The 18496-nt window shown below is 39.3% G+C and overlaps 2 protein-coding genes across 4 annotated transcripts; both read right to left on the bottom strand.

Annotated features, from left to right (window-relative positions):
• Positions 1 to 458: 458 nt before the first annotated feature.
• On the bottom strand, positions 459 to 3351 carry rab42b (RAB42, member RAS oncogene family). 2 transcript variants are annotated; one of them, XM_042489181.1, is made up of 3 exons: positions 3059 to 3351; positions 2647 to 2872; positions 459 to 1782 (listed from the first exon to the last, which is right to left on the bottom strand). In XM_042489181.1, the coding sequence occupies exons 2-3, from the start codon at positions 2862 to 2864 to the stop codon at positions 1335 to 1337; spliced, it is 666 nt and encodes a 221-aa protein (XP_042345115.1). In that variant the 5' UTR covers positions 2865 to 2872; positions 3059 to 3351; the 3' UTR covers positions 459 to 1334. The 2 variants fall into 2 exon arrangements, with proteins under 2 accessions (XP_042345115.1, XP_042345116.1); XM_042489182.1 differs by having other exon boundaries at positions 2647 to 2869.
• A 1265-nt stretch (positions 3352 to 4616) lies between these two features.
• On the bottom strand, positions 4617 to 18118 carry LOC121945150 (CTP synthase 1-like). 2 transcript variants are annotated; one of them, XM_042489179.1, is made up of 18 exons: positions 17857 to 18118; positions 16677 to 16857; positions 15112 to 15282; positions 14794 to 14894; positions 14181 to 14297; positions 13411 to 13494; positions 13096 to 13176; positions 12267 to 12418; positions 11852 to 11984; positions 11567 to 11655; positions 10961 to 11055; positions 9291 to 9353; positions 9107 to 9150; positions 8920 to 9016; positions 8768 to 8823; positions 7257 to 7353; positions 6887 to 7031; positions 4617 to 6365 (listed from the first exon to the last, which is right to left on the bottom strand). In XM_042489179.1, exons 2-18 carry the CDS (start codon positions 16840 to 16842, stop codon positions 6281 to 6283), a joined length of 1776 nt encoding a protein of 591 aa, XP_042345113.1. In that variant the 5' UTR covers positions 16843 to 16857; positions 17857 to 18118; the 3' UTR covers positions 4617 to 6280. The 2 variants fall into 2 exon arrangements, with proteins under 2 accessions (XP_042345113.1, XP_042345114.1); XM_042489180.1 differs by lacking the exons at positions 16677 to 16857; positions 17857 to 18118 and adding an exon at positions 16032 to 16066.
• Between the last annotated feature and the right edge of the window lie 378 nt (positions 18119 to 18496).

The following is an 18496-nucleotide window of genomic DNA, read 5'->3' as shown; positions in this document are numbered from 1 at the left end:
GTGATTGGTCAGGCCATCAGCTCGACAATCACATCTTCTGCATTAGAATAAATATTTAAAGTGAGATGAACAGACTGAAAACTAACTTATTAGTTAAAACAGGCATTAAAGTTTTCTTCTAGGGACATAATCTGCAGTTGAAAAAGGTAATACATTGCAATATATGATTCTGCAATACTCAGCATTACAAAAGATTTAGAATTGCAATATTATTATAATGCGTCTCAAGTATCATGATAAATTCATAACGTGGACCATCTGGTGATTCCCACCTTTGGCAAATTCTTTATAATAATTTAAAAAAATATCTTAGTGAATTCCTCTCGAACCAATGTTGCAGATAGAGATTTCAGGGCAGGGCTGAAAGCAGTACAAGGCTCTGTGTTATAATGTTATATAACGTATAATGTTATAAGAAAAAAGTTTTCAAACTTGGTGCAACGAATAATGAAAATGAAATAAAAGCAGCTGAATCCCACATGCAGAGTGTGAAACACAAAATAACCAACACAACGAAACCAACCAACAAATTCAGTTGTGTTTCACCTTTGTCTCACGAGACAAAATACTGACATTTTACGTTCAAATAAACATTGCTGAACCGTCCATTTCCATATTATTTTCATTTACTTCAATTTTAGTGATTGTAAAATTGGTCTTCAATTAAATTATGATTGGCATTAAAAATCTTTTGATTATCTAACTGGCCTCGAGCTGTAAGAAGCCTAATTAGCACTAGTGTGGTAGATGAGAATGTCATTAGTTTTCAAAGGCCAAACTCTTGGCAAATTGAAAATTTGACCTAGTAATGACACTTAGTTAGAAGTTTAAGGGCCTAGAACACCTGCAGCAAATTTCACAGCAATCCACTGAACAGTTGTCAGGACATTTCACCAAAAATGTCAACCTGCTGGTGGTGCAGGATGAAAAGTCGGGGGATCACCAAAGTCAGTGAGAATTATTCCTCTAGGGGCCACGAATGTCTGTGCAAAATGTCATAGCAATCCATCCAATAGGGTTTTTTAGATTTTATAGGTATTTCCGTCTGGATCAAAGGGGTGGACCAACATTACCACGCTGCCATCATGGCAAAAAATATCTGTAAATATCACTTTAAAATCTTAACCCAGTTTAGCAATGTCTGTATGTCTCAAATCATTCTCTGACATTACTAAAAGGTCAGGATGGTATTAAAGGTGCAAAAAAAAAAAAAAAGCATTTTAAATCAGTGAGTGGTTTTCTTAACGGTAAACTTACACCACAAATCCAACATCCTGAGGGCCGGTTTTGGTACTACAGTAACATAAGTGCATGGCTGACCACCAGTCCACAGATTAAGAACAACACTTCTTGCTCTTGGAGGCTGTGCTGGGCTGTGCCAGGTTGGCTCTCTGTAACTGCAGAGCCTGTGGTGCAGTGCACTTGACTCCATCCCAACCCTCTTGCAGCTCTACCTCTCCGCTCAACAGACCCTGGTAGATCCGTCGAGTGAGCAGCTCAAAGGCGTCCTTCACGTTCTGACCCGTCTTGGCAGAGGCCTCCACGTAGGGCATCCCCAGCTGCCCAGCCAGTTTCTCAGCCTCCTCTCGACTCACCACCCTCTCCCCCGCAGCGTCTCGGTCACTCTTCTGGCCCACCAGAACGAACAGAACCTTATGCGGCAGCACGCGCTCGCACACCTCAGCGTGCCACTCCTTAATATGGTCAAAGGAGGCTTGGTTGGTCATGTCAAACACCAGCAGGCCTCCAACTGAGTTGCGGTAATAAGAGCGGGTCACTGACCTGTGAAAAGAAGTGAGACACGGAGGGAAAACATACAAGAAAACCTTAGGCGGTTTGAATTTCAACACATGAAATCCCCCCAAAGCCCTCACTAGGTTGTGCAGAGTTCAAACTTTGTTACCAACTTATTTCCTGTTTCAGTGAGCAAATAATCACCTGATCCTCTGCACTGTTTGAGCTGAGCTTTTTTTTCCCAGATAAGCAGATTGACAAAGAGTCTGTTTCTTTGAAAGAAATTGATGGCCACTGTGTTTGTTATCACCCTAATCGTGAAACCTTCAAGAGGCATGCGGCTCCCCCATGAGTCACTGACATCAAAGAAAAGGCTTTGTAAACGGTTCTCCGAACAGCCAGTTAGTGAAAACTTACTTCTTCATTACCTCATTATGAAAACAACCCGGATTTGGCTGAGTTTTAGCTGACTCATGTGGGATTAGCAGGCCACAGATACCATGCAGAGAGGAGGTAAACACAAACAGTTTGCAATTTGCTACAGTTCAGTCAACTGAAGAAATGATTTAATGCAATCAGAGACAGACAGAAACATGTTATTTCTTTCCATTAAATATGCTGAGCATGAAGAATATGCCTTTTCAAAGATTTGCCTTTCCACTTTAAGCATTACACATACTGAATCTCTGTACACAGTGATCTTGTGAGGCCGACAGGGTGGAAACACAGAAGAAGCTGGGAGCAAACACTGAAGAACAGCTCCGGTGTGAATGGAGTAACCATTGGTAGTTTATTTGGATAGAACATTTGCATTCACGAGTCATCTCTTGAATATTCATCATAAGAATGGCATTATTTGTTTTACTGTCTTTGCAAAAAGGCATCCTCCTACAAGACTGGGTGCATCCTCACCTGAACCTCTCCTGCCCAGCCGTGTCCCAGAACTGCAGCTTGACGCGGACCCCCGGCTCCACCTCCAGGAAGTGAACGTAGAAGTCTACACCCACTGTCTGGTTGATGGACTCCAGAAACAAGTCTTCAGTGTAGCGCTTCAGCAAGGAGGACTTGCCCACTGTGGAGTCCCCCAGCATGATGATCCTGAACTGGTACTGCCACAAAGTCAAGTCCATAGTTGCTGCTAGTGGGAAAAAAATGGGATGATAATGAAAGCAGCTTGTGGGGATACAGGAGGTGTATAGAAGTTATGAGAAAGACAAAGAAATAAATTCTAGAAGTGGATATAAGCATGGTTAGGGATTTTTTAAAAGAAGAAATATGTTGAATAGCATAGATCGTACCAGGGGGTTGGAGAAAGAAATGATACCTGTAAGGGACTAGAAATCCCACATCAGCCTCCCACAGGTTGCTTCCCTATCTTTGACGCTCCAAATGTTGAGAAACAGCCGCAGCAGCCACTCCTTCTAAATTTCACAAATCAGCAGAGGAGTCTACTTTCTCAAGTCATCCCCGACTCTTATACAGTTGAGGGCTGCAGCACAGGTCTCTCAGGTCTCATTCCCATGGTGCTTCATCCAAAAACTCCTCAGAAGCAGGCATGTGAAGAAATCTGTCCAACGAAAAGAGTAGATCCCGGTGGAGCTGCAGTTCTCATCTGAGTTGCAGATCTTAACTGCCACTGTAAGCATGTGCGCTGCAGGGGTGTGGACTTCTAAAGTTTGCCTGTTGATACTTGACTAAAGGCGGGGCAGCACAAGGACACAGGGAGGGCTGTTGTGGAATGGGAGGGTCAAATGTGGGAGTGAAGAGGGGGGTTGATAAGGAAGTAGAAGTTGGCATATCAAGGCAAACACTGTAGTTTCCTGCTGTCACCAGCTCATAACTACTAATCATAGACAGTGAGGGTGAGTGTGGGCAAGTGTTTGCCCATATTTGCTGCCATTTTAATCACTTTATGGTTTTGTCTGTAGAGTGAACATTGCCTCCAAAAAGGGGAAGTTGATAACAATACAGCTTTACATTCCCTGGGGAAACAGAGGGAAAGCCTCAGGATATGTAAGTCATTCTTCTACAATGGCTTTACTGTTATTTACAGAGATGACTACATGTCTGTTCACTTTAATTCAGTCATTGTGGCTGCTTTAGTAATGACCATAGGTGCCACTCATTGAAGGTCCAATCTGTGGTCTATTAGAGAACGAAAAATATAAGACCACTCCCTAAATTCAGTGAGCTTTTCACACATGATTATCACTGCACAGCAACTAAACACTCCTGTAAGTGATTGTTTTCTGGTTCTGTTAGTGGTCTGGAGTGTAGGCTTTCATGGCATCTAGTGGTGATTTGAAACTTCTCATTTGTACCAAGCATTTGGAAGAACTACGGTGGCTGACCTAAAACGTAAATGGCAAAATTTTGTGACTATCGTTTTGACAAGGACTATCTATAGACAGACAAAAAAACAAAACAAAACATAACATAAAAACCTGGCAAAATGGTCCAAACAAAAATAAAAACAGCCTTTGTGACATTACATCAGCTGGTAAATATAATATTCAATTTCTGCCAATAAATCCCCTACATCCTAGACACTGGTCCTTTATAGGTTTGTTTATATAATCACGATAACCTTTTCATATTGTGGGTTTGTTTTCATAATTTCTGTAACCTTTTCAGATAGTGGGTAGTAATGAAAAGGGCAGCCTCTAGGGGCTGCTACAGCACTGTTTAGTTTTGCATATAAATAAATACAACAGTGTGCTCCCAATAGAAAAAGACAATGAAAATAGAGCTATCAGTGAAGACAAAGCTTTTTAAAATGTATCAATGAATATTTTTGCCTTAAAACTGAAGCATCTCACAGTCCCCAATAAAAGGCAGAACTGGCTGTCATTCTCAGCTTTACTAGAATAAAGGCCAGATTATCATGAGGAATAAAAATATATTTATTCAGAATAAACACACATAATGCATCACACATGCATCTGAACTTCATAAATATAAAAATAGGTTTGTTTTAATACATTTGGGCCAACAACAGATAAATAAAGGCACTGGCAGCAATGATTTAACTATCCAGGTCCTCCACATTTGACTCCAAGTGAAAATGTAACTTGGAAGCTTGATGCTGATCAGCTGACTGCTACTCTTTAGCTTTTTCTTTCAGTTCAAGGAAAACCATTTTTATAAGCTTTCTTTCTCAGTAAATACTATTGACAAAAGGCAATTTAAGTTGACCAGATTGTCAGATGACTGTGCATCAGCATTTTTCATTTCAGGTCAGATACGGCTGTGAAAGGCAAATGTGGTCATAACCATGCTTGTTGATGTCAGCTGGCAGAGGGACTCAAAACATAAAAGTCATGCAAGAACAAACTGGTGAGCTCAGGTTTAAGAAGTAAAAACTTAAAGGAATAACACCACCAAGTGCACAAATTGCATGAAGAAATTCTCACCCACTGCCCTTGTGATATCAGCTAATGTGGTTCACCCTCTTACAACAAAAAAAAAAACAAATAAATCACAAACACCCCAAAGTCACCAAAGTACAACAATGTGGTCCAGTTTTATCTCACACAGATATGCATGTACGCTCTATGTGCAAGATCATTTTAAACCAGAGTGACATGTAGCTTACTCACTTTTGTGTAGAACCCTGAATGAGAGTTAAGATATGTGAGGCGGTATTAAACCTAAAAGGAGAAATACAAATAATAAAACTGTAAAAACAGACAGTAAATATTTCAAGGAGGTAACTGTATTGAAGTGTCCAGAGGTGTAGTGGTAGACGATGAGGTGGGTGTACTTGTAGCCAAAGAGGGATTTGTTGCACTCTCCTATATATTCTAATGGCATTTTGTCTGATAAGTGGGAATATTGTGAACAACCAGAAAAAGAGGTGTGAATACCTTTGTATACACTCCACTACACCACTGGATGCATCTGTCATGATACACAGGCAACATTTTCACAATACAAGTTGTGAACAACTGTAAAAAGTCAGTGGTTCTAATGTGTATTTTCGTACATTGGATTGGACTGATTTGCAGGATGGTTGTCCTGAAGAGCATCCTGATTGCACAGACCGTGACTCCTGACCTGACCACTTGTCACTGCTGCAAACAAATCTGCTTATTCTGAGCTTGTCACAATTTTCTATACTTAACTGCAAAATACACTATCCATCTCCTCACAATTTGCCAAGCATCATGATCTTAAAAGGTGCAAAAACTGCATATACTGCATACTGACAGACCAATGTTCTACCATTCATGCCTCACCCTATTTTATATTCTTCTTTAGTAAAAAAAAAAAAAAAAAAAAAAAAAAAAAAAAAGTCTGTACAGGTATTTCAAAATCCCCCATTAAAACAGTATCCAGGCTTCTGCTCATACTCTTAAACCATAACTCCTAAACCCCACAGAGTTAACAGCAAGGCATCCTTTTTACACATAAACATTATATTTACTACAGCATAAATGACTCTCACAGGATGCTGTACCTATCAGTATGTAAAAACCATTGTGTGGACCAGCTTTTTTCTGGACCTTGCATTTACTACTAAACATACGCAACAACTACACATCCTTTAGTCTAAGGACAAAGAGGGAAACCTCAGCTCGGAGATGTCTGCTTCAGGAGAGCTGTTGTCACTGCGGTCGCTGTAAGTGTCCCTGCAAAGGAAGATGAATACATAAAATGAGCATTATAGCAGCAATGCTGACAGGGATTGCTTTATTGTGAGTGCTGGTGCACTGACAACTGTGTCGCTGTAAACTAACTGTAGTAGATTATGACACTAAATAAAAAAAATGCTTGTAAATTTCCATTCAGCCTGACAACTCAACTACATTTGAGCAAATTCAATAACATAAAAATGCCAACAATGTATAGTGTAAAGGGTTTAATAAAAATAAAAATGTAATGTAATGACTTCATACACTATTTAATATTAGATAAGCTGCCCCCATGAACATAATGTCCACATGAAAGGTAAGGCCAATGTTTTATTTTAACCAATCAGCATTAATGCCAGTTAGCGGGTAAAATATGAAAAGAAATTTATTCAAGTGTGATATGATGCTACTCAAAAAAGAACCAGAGAATTCAGAGAAAAAAGAAAGACGGAGAGCACTAAAGTAACACTTCACATTTCAAATTTACTGCAAAATTGTAGAAAAACCAAAGAACTCACCGTGGAGAGAGGCGACAGCCCTTGCTCAGGTAGCTCTGGAGTTTTCCTGCAGCAGCCAGCAGGAGACCGAAGTATGGAGGAGAAGGTTTGATGGGCCTCGAGGTGAACTCTGGATGGTACTGCACCCCAACAAAGTAACAATGATCTGAAACAGACACGTGGATTAGTAAAGACACAGACCTCCACTACATAAACTGCACTTATTTAAACATACAGAAGGACACTGAGGCAAAGTTTGTTGAAGAAACCCTGAAGTTGTAGAGTTTATCCTAAAGATCAGCCAGGTGAAAGCTTTCAGGTCATACACAGCAGGTTGCATTCATTAGCAGCAGTGCGCAGATGCGTCTTTTCAGGAACATTTTCCACTCACCCTCCAATTCAATGACTTCCATTCTCTCTCCTTCCATATCATGGCCGACAAACTTCAGACCTTTTTTTTCAAAGTGGACTATCAGCTCAGGGTTCACCTAAAATGAGAAATGGTTGATGGATTAAGGAAAGGTTTCTGAGAGGCCTTGAGGTTATTCTATGACACTTAAACAGTAAATGTCCTCATGGTCCTGCTTCACATAAGGGCAGAATAACATGCTGTATAACAGGATACTCAACTTGTTTTGCCCAGCGGCCACTTTGGCAAAAGCCCCGTTCATAAATAAAAACTTGGCAAATATTTATCCGTCTGTGCAATATATGAATTGCTCGTTTTCATCCTTTTGACATTTGCTATCCTTACTCATGGCTGCTAAGAAGCAAGTCCAGTCACAGCAGCCCCACACAGGCAGAGTGTATGCAGGGCGTTTTCAGGATTTGAGATATTTGGTGCTTTACTCAGACTTTGGGGGGTCTGGGGGATCCTCTCGTTTGTTTTTTTTTTTACTTGTAAATGTGAGGAACAAGCTCTCTTTGAATGCTTTTTATGCACTCTCATACCTTACTTTTATTCACAGTACAAAAAAATCCCAAAGTTAATCAATCTGTTTTTGTATTGTGTATTATAAAATAGAAGGCGGGCCATCCAGCATATTATCACCTTAAAGGAACTTTGGTATTTTTCCTTATTTTGTTATGTTTTTTTGTCTTTAAGTGACAAATGGAGATAATTTTTTTAAAAAGTCTAGTACTGAGAGAGGCTGTGGCAGCCGCAGCAATGTAATCCCTTTAAACCATTGTGCACTGTCAATTTGTGTCCATTAAACATGCTTTTTTTGCACACTGACAGGCTCCGACTATTATTATAAGTTTCTGACAACCTTAAGGAAAGGACCCCACAAAGATGTTGTGGCGTGAAATCTAGAGAGGAGACTTGTTGCAGGAAAAACAACCATGGAAACATTAGTGACAGTTGGAGAAGAGTGCCAGAGGGAGAAGAGAAAGCGTTGCTTAGTGTTATCTAAAGGATCCTCAGTGTCATGGCTGAACATTTAGCTGATTCAAACAATGTGGAAAAGTCTCCAAGATTTCAGAGCAAGACTTCTCTTTGAGTGAGACTTGGTCACAAGGACAAACAAACTGACTCAAACAAAAGATTAAAGTAAAATGTTTTATTTAGCTGCAGGGTTTTATCAAAAATTGTGTCAGAAATGTCGAATAATATCTGTGCCTCTCTGTGGTAAAAACAGGAACTTTAAAGGATGTAAGTTGATGGTGCATCATTGCCCGTAGGGGTCTCAATGCAGCCCGTTGTGCTACTGCAACTGGTGCAGCATCTCTCAGTACTAGACCAATTTCCAATTTTTTTTTCTCCATTAGCCACTTCGTAACAAAAATGTGGGAAAACAGGGTCCAAGTTCAAAAACACTTAAGCTTTGCTCTGAGTATTGCTGCTGTATTACATGCATTGGTTTTACACTTGTCAATCAGAGGTTTAAAACCTTAATTTACCTCAAATCTGTGCCTGTGCCTCTCGTCAACATACTCGACATGTCCGTACAGTTTTCCTTGAACAATGAAATATCAGACATCAGAAACACAACAGCTGTAATTTAAAGAAGAAAAAGCCAACAGTCAGCCAATTATTCGAGGAGGATACATACTCAGTACACTGGTGTTGGATTTAAAAATGGTCCGCCTCTTCCCCAACCTCATCGTCCCACCCATCTGCCCTGGGTTGTGCTCTGGCATATCAATCACCTGTCAAGATCAAACAGGATGTTAAACCCATTCCAATGAAGTCTCCGCTGATATGATGTGATATGAGCGTGGCAGAAAAAGATAACCTACCACAGGGTGACTGGATTCTGGATTAAATTCTGTGGAGTTGGCATCTGAAAAAGATAAGTGAAACTGATCTGAGCTTAAAATCAACTTCTCATCAGAGCTATGGTTCTTTCATCATTAAATTAGAAACCATAAAAATCAAATGTTTTTGTAACAGTGGTCCACATTGAAAGGCACAATTACTCACCCTCCCATCCGAGAACATTGCGGGCGAACTCACACACTGCCAGCTGCATGCCCAAACACACTCCTGCACAAAACAAGACCAGCAGGATTCTTGCATAATGAGTGTTATTGTATGGACTCATAAATAAAGACTGAACAAGATCCCCACTGTGGAAACCACTTATGTGACAAACATTACTGTATTTGCATGTGATTATATTCATGTTATTATAAAGTATCTTTTAGAAAGTATTCACCTTAGGGATTTTTCCCTAAGTTACAGCTTTGAATGTTCAAGCAGATGCAATTAAGATATTTTTTTCTGATAATTTAAAAACAGATTCCTTAATGTCAAAGTGAGAACAAATGGATCTAAATTACATAAAAATCTAACACACAAAGTAACTGACTGCAAAAGTAAATACACGCACTTTTGGCCTGTGTTTCTCATATCTGCCAGCAAATTTCGGCTTTATATTAAACGTAGAGTGGGTTTCGAACTACATAATACATCTGAACATTTCTTGCCTCATTTTTTAACATGATTGCTCCAACTATGGGAATTTTCACGGTGATCATCAAAGTGCAGCAATTTTCAAGTTTTGCCACACTTTCTCAAATGGATTTGACGCCATCAAATACATGTTTCTCATTCTGTGCAGCTTTGGCTTCATATTTCAGGTTGATGTTTTGCAGGAAAATACATTTTATCCAAAGTCACAGTTCTTTGGCAGACAAAATACAGAGAAATTCTGAAGGACAGCTGCTACAATTTATTTTGCCCTTCTCAGAGACATCCACACAGCACGAGGCTGCCATACAGGTGATGGGTACCGAACCTAACATGCAACATCTAAAAGCACTAGCTAAAATTTACATGCGTCAAAGCAAAGTGGTAAATTAGTTATGCAACCAACTATATTTCTTCTTTTTGTACTTATCTGAACAAGGTTTCAGTCTTGTGAATAAAGCAATAAAAAATGAGTCTAAATAAGAAAATAACTTCCTAGAGACACTGTAGCTACCAATGTTGTTGTTTTATCCACATTAATGCAATTATAAAGCTGCATATTAACAATTTATGAAATATCTTTGTGAAAGGTGTAATATGCAGGGATTGTCAGTTACTGTTTGTGAACAGTAGCACAAGTGATAGTGAACGAGCTTTGTCCTTTGGCATTTTGCCTTGCTGTATTTGCATCTTTTTAGTACTGTGTCTGCAATTTGTGTAACTTCCTCTTGGATGTGTCCTGCTTATGATCTGGCACCTGGTCACTATCTTTTTATCAACCTCACCTGCAACCTGCGCCAAGGAACATCCCAGACATAAGTATAAGATTTAAATACAAGCAGAGACTCTCCAGTCTTTCAGATGTCTGATGTCTTTCAGTTTTATAGTCTATTGTGGCCTGTTATTGTTGTTTTATTTTAAATGTTAATGAAAATAGTTCACCAAAGTTGCAAGTGGGAAAAATGTTACCTCAGTCCCCAGAAAGAGGATCTTATCTGTCTGTCTTGTCTGCTCAAAATAAATGAAAAGTAACATATTTATGCATTTGAGATTTTCCCCTGTACTGAACTGTGGCTACAAAAACGGTGTATGAACCAAACAGTGACTTCTGTGGAACGTTACACTCCTACTGAAGGAGAAGGCAGAACTGATAAGACAAAACAGTTTTGAATCTCTCTTACCCAGGAATGGTTTATTCTGTTTCCTTGCCCAGTTAATAGCCAGCATCTTGCCCTCTGTCCCTCTCACACCAAAACCTCCTGGTACCAACACACCACTGTGAGGAGGAAGGAAGGAGCGACAGCCTCAGTTTATTTTCTGAACTAGTCCAGATTATTTATGAGACAAATGTCATCCAATATAAACAGCTGTATACAGAGACATAACTGATAACACTGTTGTGATTTTCTGCATATCTCTGTTTTCAAATCCACTCTCTCTCCATATATTCAGGTATTCTAGCCAAAATGCTGGACAGCAATTGTAACAGTCATCTATCGATTGCTCTGATTAGGCTTTCTTTTAAAATGAATGCATAAAAAAGGTAATGCCCCTAGCCACAGGACACACGGATACAATTATTTTTCCCAGTAGACTGCGGGAGTAACCTATACATAAAGATGTAATAAAACATTGTGCATCTCTGCAAAAGGACAGATCATTTTATGAAGGGGCATAAACCTCTGGGCATGACAGCACTCTGCTGCCATCATGTGGCACACATCAAAACACCGTAATGACGCTGGATCACCAGTGAGGTACTTAATATTGATCGTCTATGTACTCACTCAGAACTGCAGAGTTTTTGCCAAGCCTCATGATATTTCACTGGCTCCTCTTGCAGAGTGGTATTCTCCAGGTCTGCAGAGTCTATGTACTGTAATAACATCAAACAATATCATTTGGATGGAGATCAACATCATGGCCAACACCCTGACTTCTGTTTAAATATGTGCAAATGTTAGGCTCGATGCCAGGCTTTTGTGACAACAGTCAAAATATAAACAGCAAAGCAGTGTTGCAGAGAATCCGGACATAAATATCCAAACATAAAATGTGAAATGTTTCCATACCTTAACCTCTAATTTGTGATTAATGGCGAGGGCTGAGTGCTCCATGGCCTTGATAACGGATGTATATGAGTCAGATAACTTTGTGTATTTCCCCACCAGGGCGATGGAGACATGCTCCAAGAGACGGGCAGATCTGAGGAGAGAGGGGAATGATTCACAGTACTAGTCCGGACCAACATTTAATCAGAACTTTACTGCTAATTAAAGAACAATTCAGTGTCCAGCAATGTAACTTCTACAGTATGCTCTAGTGCCTGGGGAACATTTGGCTTCTAGAGCTCAACGTTCTTTGTTTTTTTAATTCCCAGAAGTGCCTGAGTGACTAAACTGACTGTTCCCTGACTGTCAGGTAAATGATTTGTGTCCATTCCTTAAAAGCCTTGAAAAAGTTAGCTGCTAAGACAAACCTCCTCACCTGTCAGCCATCTCCTTCCACTTAAAGAGCATCTTCCTGGGCCTCATCTCAGTAGGCAAGTTCAGCCTCTGACAGAAGTAGCTCACAACACCCTGTTCCTCCAGCAGCAGGGGCACTCTGTAGAGGGAGGCGACGTCCTGGACACAGATCACCTGGAGAGAAATGCAAAAACATTTTCTTGCAGTTGTTTTTTTTTCTTCTTTTTGTTTTTCCAAATGAAAGGGCAGAGCAATGAGAACAGTTTTAAATCAACATTAACTTAATAAATAAAATACAATTGTCCCCCGAAATCAGTTAAAAAACACACACACAAATATATAAAAAAAATCCTCAAGATTACAATTAATTACATAATTATATTAATCCTAAAATTGTGTTTTTGATTTGCGGTGGCTTTTCTGATATATATATATATATATCACCCCCCCTCTCTGCCACTCAAGATATTTTTTTTTTTTTTTTTTCCAGATTTAAAATATTTAAAGTTAAATGTTCTTACGTTCTTAATACGTGCTTAAGCTTTTTGTTCCGCCAGTGGCACAAATTCATACATCATTAGAGAACAATTTAAATCACATACCACTCAAATCTTAATTGTATTAGCATACAGTGAGGTAGCAATAATCCGTACTCACTACCTCATTTCCCTCATACGTAGTACTGTATAGTTCACGCATTATAAAAGACAATATTACAAAATAACACATGCAGATGTGGAGGGTGGCAACATGAAGTGTACTAGATCATGACTAATGTAAGCAGCATGCTGTGCACATCGAGCTTCAACTTAGGTTGTTCAGAAAAAGAAATAAAAGCAACAATATTTCACCTGTGTGGGCTCCACATGACAAAACATGGAGATCTTCTCCTTGACAGCCGTTTCTAGGAGTGATGCACAGCGGCACATAATCTAGAAAGAATGAATTTGTTTATTTTATTACAATACACCACAGGACAAGGGTATAGTCTGAAGTCATTTCATGTCAGATTTTATTTGGTTGTTTACGACATGAGCTGAATACATAACCGAGATTTATCTGATATAGATTTCTACACACAGAGTAAAAGTAGAGGCACAGCCTGTTTATATCTGAGGTGCAGGAGTAAATGCCAAGTTTTAACAGCACATTGTAATTGGACTCACCAAATCTGGAGACAAGCCCAGCCCTCGGAGCTCTCGGACACTGTTCTGGGTTGGTTTGGTTTTCTGCTCTCCTGTGCTACTGGGCTAAGAATGCAAAAGCAAATTCACTTCTAATTTTATTAGAAAAGCAAAAGTAAAACACAGCAAAACTTTTTTTATTTTTTAATGAAACAAAAATATTAAAACAAATTGAAAAACAAATAGAAAAGTGCACTCTCTGAGCAGAGGGAACAGAAAGCATACCCTGGAGTAGTACAGCAAGTTTCATTACATTTTTACTGATTCTACTGATGGGACAGATTGTTTTCCAGTCATTAGACTCAGTGTAATTCCGTGAAAATGGGAATCACACTCCCAAAAAACATTTTAATTTTGAGAGCTAATTGCCCCAAAACATGAATATATTTTGATTAAATATTTCATTTTGTTCATAATAGTTGTATAATCCAATATTATACTCAAGGGTGTGCTTTAATGTCATTTGAGCACTTCAGTGGCGCCAAGGGACCTCTGTGCAATCGCTTTGGTCCTGACCACATCACTGTCATGTCACAAATGAATTAAAGCACATTCTCTAGTGTAATACTGCTTCATTGCTTGTTTCCTCTTATTGAATTGTTGCATACATATGTACATGTCTTTGTGTGTACGTTTATGCATGTTTCATAATCACTGTTTTTGTGTTTCTCTTTTGGACAGCACTTTGTGCTTTTGCTTGAAAAGTGCTCTACAAATAAAGTTTATAATTATTATCATTACGAGGACCATACCTGTGGTACCAAGCTGACATGGATGTTGCAGAAGTTCTCCCTCTTCACTTTGAACTGGAACTGTCTGAAGGCCTCGATAAACGGCATGCTCTCAATGTCGCCCACTGTTCCTCCCAGCTGTTGACACAAAACACCAGCTTAGACCACAGAACTGCATGTGCAAACACACAGGTTTGTTCTAAGCTCGTTATATAATATAACACACCCTTGGAAAGTACAGGATTTTATTGGTTATATTGTGCCCATAATATTACTGGTTTGGATGTGTGCCATTAGAGAAGAACTGCTGGAGGCAGAGTAATAATTTATCCTTGCTTATGAGGGTTTGAAACAATTCAGCTGCAAATGTACTAAAAATGATATACTTTTGCAGTATATGCTGTCCAAAATAATTATTTAATTAATTAATTTCTGATCAAAAGCCTCTTCTATTCCTATAAAACGCACTGAAGAAAGGTAAAAAATTCCTTATGAGCTGCCCATTGTTGTTGAACACTTTTGACTTGACAAAGAAGGTTTCAATGTCTTTTTGCATGTATTGCAAAACTGAGTTTCATTAACATAAATTCCTGTATGATGAGAACAGAGACAAGTACCAACAAGACCAACTTACCTCTATGACACAAACTTGTGGTTCCACACCATCATCATCTACTGAAACCCTGGCCTGCTTCATCACCCACTCCTGAATGGCATCTGTGATGTGGGGTACCACTGAAAACATTTTACAGTGAAAAAGTCATATAAAACAAATCTGGACAGCTCACTGGACATGCATGTGAAAACAGATACAGCTCTCGCCAAATTCTCTGTACTACAGACACAGTGGAAAATAAAAATGCAAACAAGTGTACCACTGTGCTACGTGTATTGGCAGCATGTAAACGGTTAAGGGGAGCTTCAATGTTTTGGAGCAGGTGCAGTCACTCACCCTGTACGGTCTTGCCCAGGTAGTCTCCCCTCCTCTCCTTGGTGATAACTGACTGGTAGATCTTTCCAGTGGTGAGGTTGTTGTCTTTGGTGAGACGGATGTCCAGGAAACGTTCATAGTTTCCCAAGTCTAGATCCACCTCCCCGCCATCATCCAGAACAAAAACTTCACCTGCACAACATAGACATTATATCAGTTTATCACAGGGTTAGTGAAGTCGGCGGAACCAAAACTGGTAGAAATCCAATGCTTTTTTCCTATGACATAATAACTATCTATTGTGTGGACACACATGGTGACCCCATGACACTCAGCTGGTGGTCTGACCACTAGTCCACGTGCTACCACGCCACATCTTGTCATATTAACTAGTGATGCATGATATATATAAAAAAATATCAGCTGATAGCAACATTCAGATTATTATACATTATTCCGATAATGAAATTATAGCCAAAAAAATAGTGCCAATAACAAGAGGCCAGACTGCTTTTATTGACTTAACAAGGGCTGCATCTACACAATCTTGTACAGTAAGTGGCCTTCACAGAGAGGAAGAAGAACAAGAGCAGCATGCTGACTAGAGCACAACATGTCTTTGCCGATGTAGATGTCTTCCACAGTTTCAGAGGAAGACAACATGATTGCACTACGGGACCAACCCCCGACTGCCCAACTCCCTACCAGATCAGCAAATTTGCTGCTGCAGTTTAACAGGTCAAACGCAGTGCTGGACGACAGTTTCTGGAGTGCGAGCTAACAGCAGTGGCAGCTCACATCCAACACTTTTAATGGACCAAATAAACTCACACCAAAAAGGCTCAACTCTGTCATTAAAGCAATTAATAACTGTTCCATAACACTAGCCCTGTGATGCTACAGTTAGCCTTGTCACATTGTCAGTGTGGGTGGACTCTCACCAACTGTCCCACAGCAGTAATTCTCCATAGTGTACTTCTTAGTGTGTCTGTAAGGAGACAGAGAGACTTTACTTTCTGATTCAATTACTTGTATATAACCCCTTGACACGTTTATTTTGACAGATTGTGTCGAAGCATTTAATTTCAATTCTTAGACAACAAAAACTTAAGAATATTTGGGAAGTTTTTGGTATACTTTACTATACAAAAATTTAATGAATATTTTAAAAGGTCAGGACTGTGCTTTGTTTCTGTTGTGTTAGCAGAAAGAATAGATTTGGTTAGGTCATGGCTGGGCATATTAGATATTCTAAACTCTCTCACATCTTAGCCTTTCTCGCCCTCAGGTGTTGCATAAACTACAATTCATTAACTTCTTTTTAAAATACAAAGATGTGAAGTTATAGGTTATGCTGTTAGTATAAGACACAAGAAGCAGGTAATTGTCATTTATTGGTATTGGCTGAAAAAAAAAAATCCATATTGTGCATCCCTTTCTTATTGGTACTGTCCCTGAGCAGCAGGTAATTATTGATTATCGGTACCAGCTGAAAAAATTCATTATTGTACATCTTAACAAACAGCAGATGTTTGAGCAGATGAGAGACAATACAAGCAACACTGTTAATGCACTCAATTACTCACCATGTTCATAAGGTGAAAAGGTGCCAGCATCAATATTGATATATGGGTCGATTTTGATGGCTGTGACATGAAGGCCACAGGACTTGAGGATTGTTCCCACGCTGCTTGCAATGATGCCTTTGCCAATGCCAGATATGACACCACCGGTAACCAGAATGTACTTCATAGTGGTGTGTGAAAACTAAAGAAAAAAAACAAAAAAAACTTAAGGCACATGCCCAACTCAACCTGTTCGACCACATATGAGATGAAGAGCTGATGCAACAGAAACACTAAGCGCACATGCTGTGGACATGCTTTGTTACTAAAGTGGTAAACTAAAAAGTCCCAAGGAGTCATTTTAACATCATATGTATGTATGTATGTATGTATGTATGTATGTATATATATATACAGATTTAGTAATATGTTTCTCACTGAATCAAAATTGAAACCTGCAGTCTTTTACTCCTTTGATTCCTGTGTTTTCAAACTTTGCCAATGTAACCTTACACCACCATGTATAAGCATCAGAAAAAAATAAACAGTCGGTCTGGCAGTGGTTATATTGATGTGTTTTTATACTTGGAAGTGGGACTACCCTAAGTGTTTACATCTGGATCGCATATTGTGCTCTCACATTATCTAGACACAAAACACATGGTGAAATGAGTCACCATGACTAAATCCAACCAATTCAAACGTAAGAATGAGTCTAAACCATATTATATTCAACAATTACTGCATGCTGAACATTGTGTTCAACTGTCAACCACATGATATGAAATTAAATGGCGGGAAATACCAACCACACATATGAGGGAGGCGCCTGAGAGCGTTTGTGTTACACTGATCTTGTCATCACAATGCGAAGCCTTCATTGTCAATTAATAAATACAATACACTGGTATATTATCAGACTGTAATGAGTGGAGCAGTTTAAACTAGTTTAGCTAGTCTAAACTGTTTGGCCACAACATGTCTTGCAGACCTAATGTTAACTTTGTTTTTTAAGCGTGATACTCATCGACAGAGGTAAAGTTAATTGCTGATTTGCGCAGCTAACACGCTACAGTTTAAGCTAACAGTTTAGTTAGCGAGCAATTTCGAGACAACAACGACAAATTGACGGCATATTTAAACTGTTAATTAGCTCTCTAGCTAGCACACTATGGATATCTTTACAGCCACACAAACTTACCTAGCGGTCACAGGGAAAGACGTTAGCGTTTAGTCTCGGTGACTGTCGTGAATTTTAATTAACTCCACTGTTTACGGAGCATCAGTGTCCACGTTCCTGCAGCAGAGTGAGCACGTGCGGGAGCCGCTGAACAGTTTGTGTCCCTCCGCTTCAGTCTGCCGTGGGTACTTACGCCCTCTTCTTAGCCTGTCAGGCAGACCATCGTGTACCGCCCCCACAGGATCCGCCAATCAGATGGACGAGGGGAGGCTCACTGAGAGGCCGCACTCTGGGCGACAAATGTGAAAGTTGTCTACACCATGATGTCACATGTATTGCAGTGAATTTAATATTCCAAAGTCATCTCAAAATTTCACATTAAATGTAGGCCTACCCTGCTAATGACCTTATTGATCAGTGTACAAACATTTATATTTCCTGATCTTTTTGTAAACATAATATAAAATCGATTCTTCGTCTTTTTTATTATTATTTTTCTTATTATTATTATTATTGTGATATATCCAAAGATTGTGGACCTCATTGCGGCTTCATTCCCCAGGCTGTGAGACTCCTCAACTCATCCTTCAACTCTTACAGATGTAGCAGGATCAAGGACAATTTTTTTTAATTTTCTTTTTCTTTTTCTTTTTAAAACTAT

This window comes from Plectropomus leopardus, chromosome 7 (genome assembly GCF_008729295.1).
Source record: "Plectropomus leopardus isolate mb chromosome 7, YSFRI_Pleo_2.0, whole genome shotgun sequence".
In the NCBI taxonomy this organism is placed as follows: Eukaryota; Metazoa; Chordata; class Actinopteri; order Perciformes; family Serranidae; genus Plectropomus; species Plectropomus leopardus.
The sequence above is the reverse complement of the archived record's forward strand: the minus strand, read 5'-3'. Positions and strand labels throughout refer to the sequence as shown.

What these genes read in the sequence shown, in the direction of transcription:
- rab42b (XM_042489181.1), bottom strand. Translation starts at nt 2,864, where the DNA reads ATGGACTTGACTTTGTGGCAGTACCAGTTCAGGATCATCATGCTGGGG. An exon ending in GCTGGGCAGGAGAGGTTCAG is followed by an intron (nt 1,783 to 2,646) that starts GTGAGGATGCAC and finishes TTCTTTTCACAG; the next exon opens with GTCAGTGACCCGCTCTTATT.
- LOC121945150 (XM_042489179.1), bottom strand. Translation starts at nt 16,842, where the DNA reads ATGAAGTACATTCTGGTTACCGGTGGTGTCATATCTGGCATTGGCAAA. An exon ending in CACAAGTTTGTGTCATAGAG is followed by an intron (nt 14,298 to 14,793) that starts GTAAGTTGGTCT and finishes TTGTGTCAACAG; the next exon opens with CTGGGAGGAACAGTGGGCGA. An exon ending in ACAGAATAAACCATTCCTGG is followed by an intron (nt 9,354 to 10,960) that starts GTAAGAGAGATT and finishes TGTTTTGTGCAG; the next exon opens with GAGTGTGTTTGGGCATGCAG.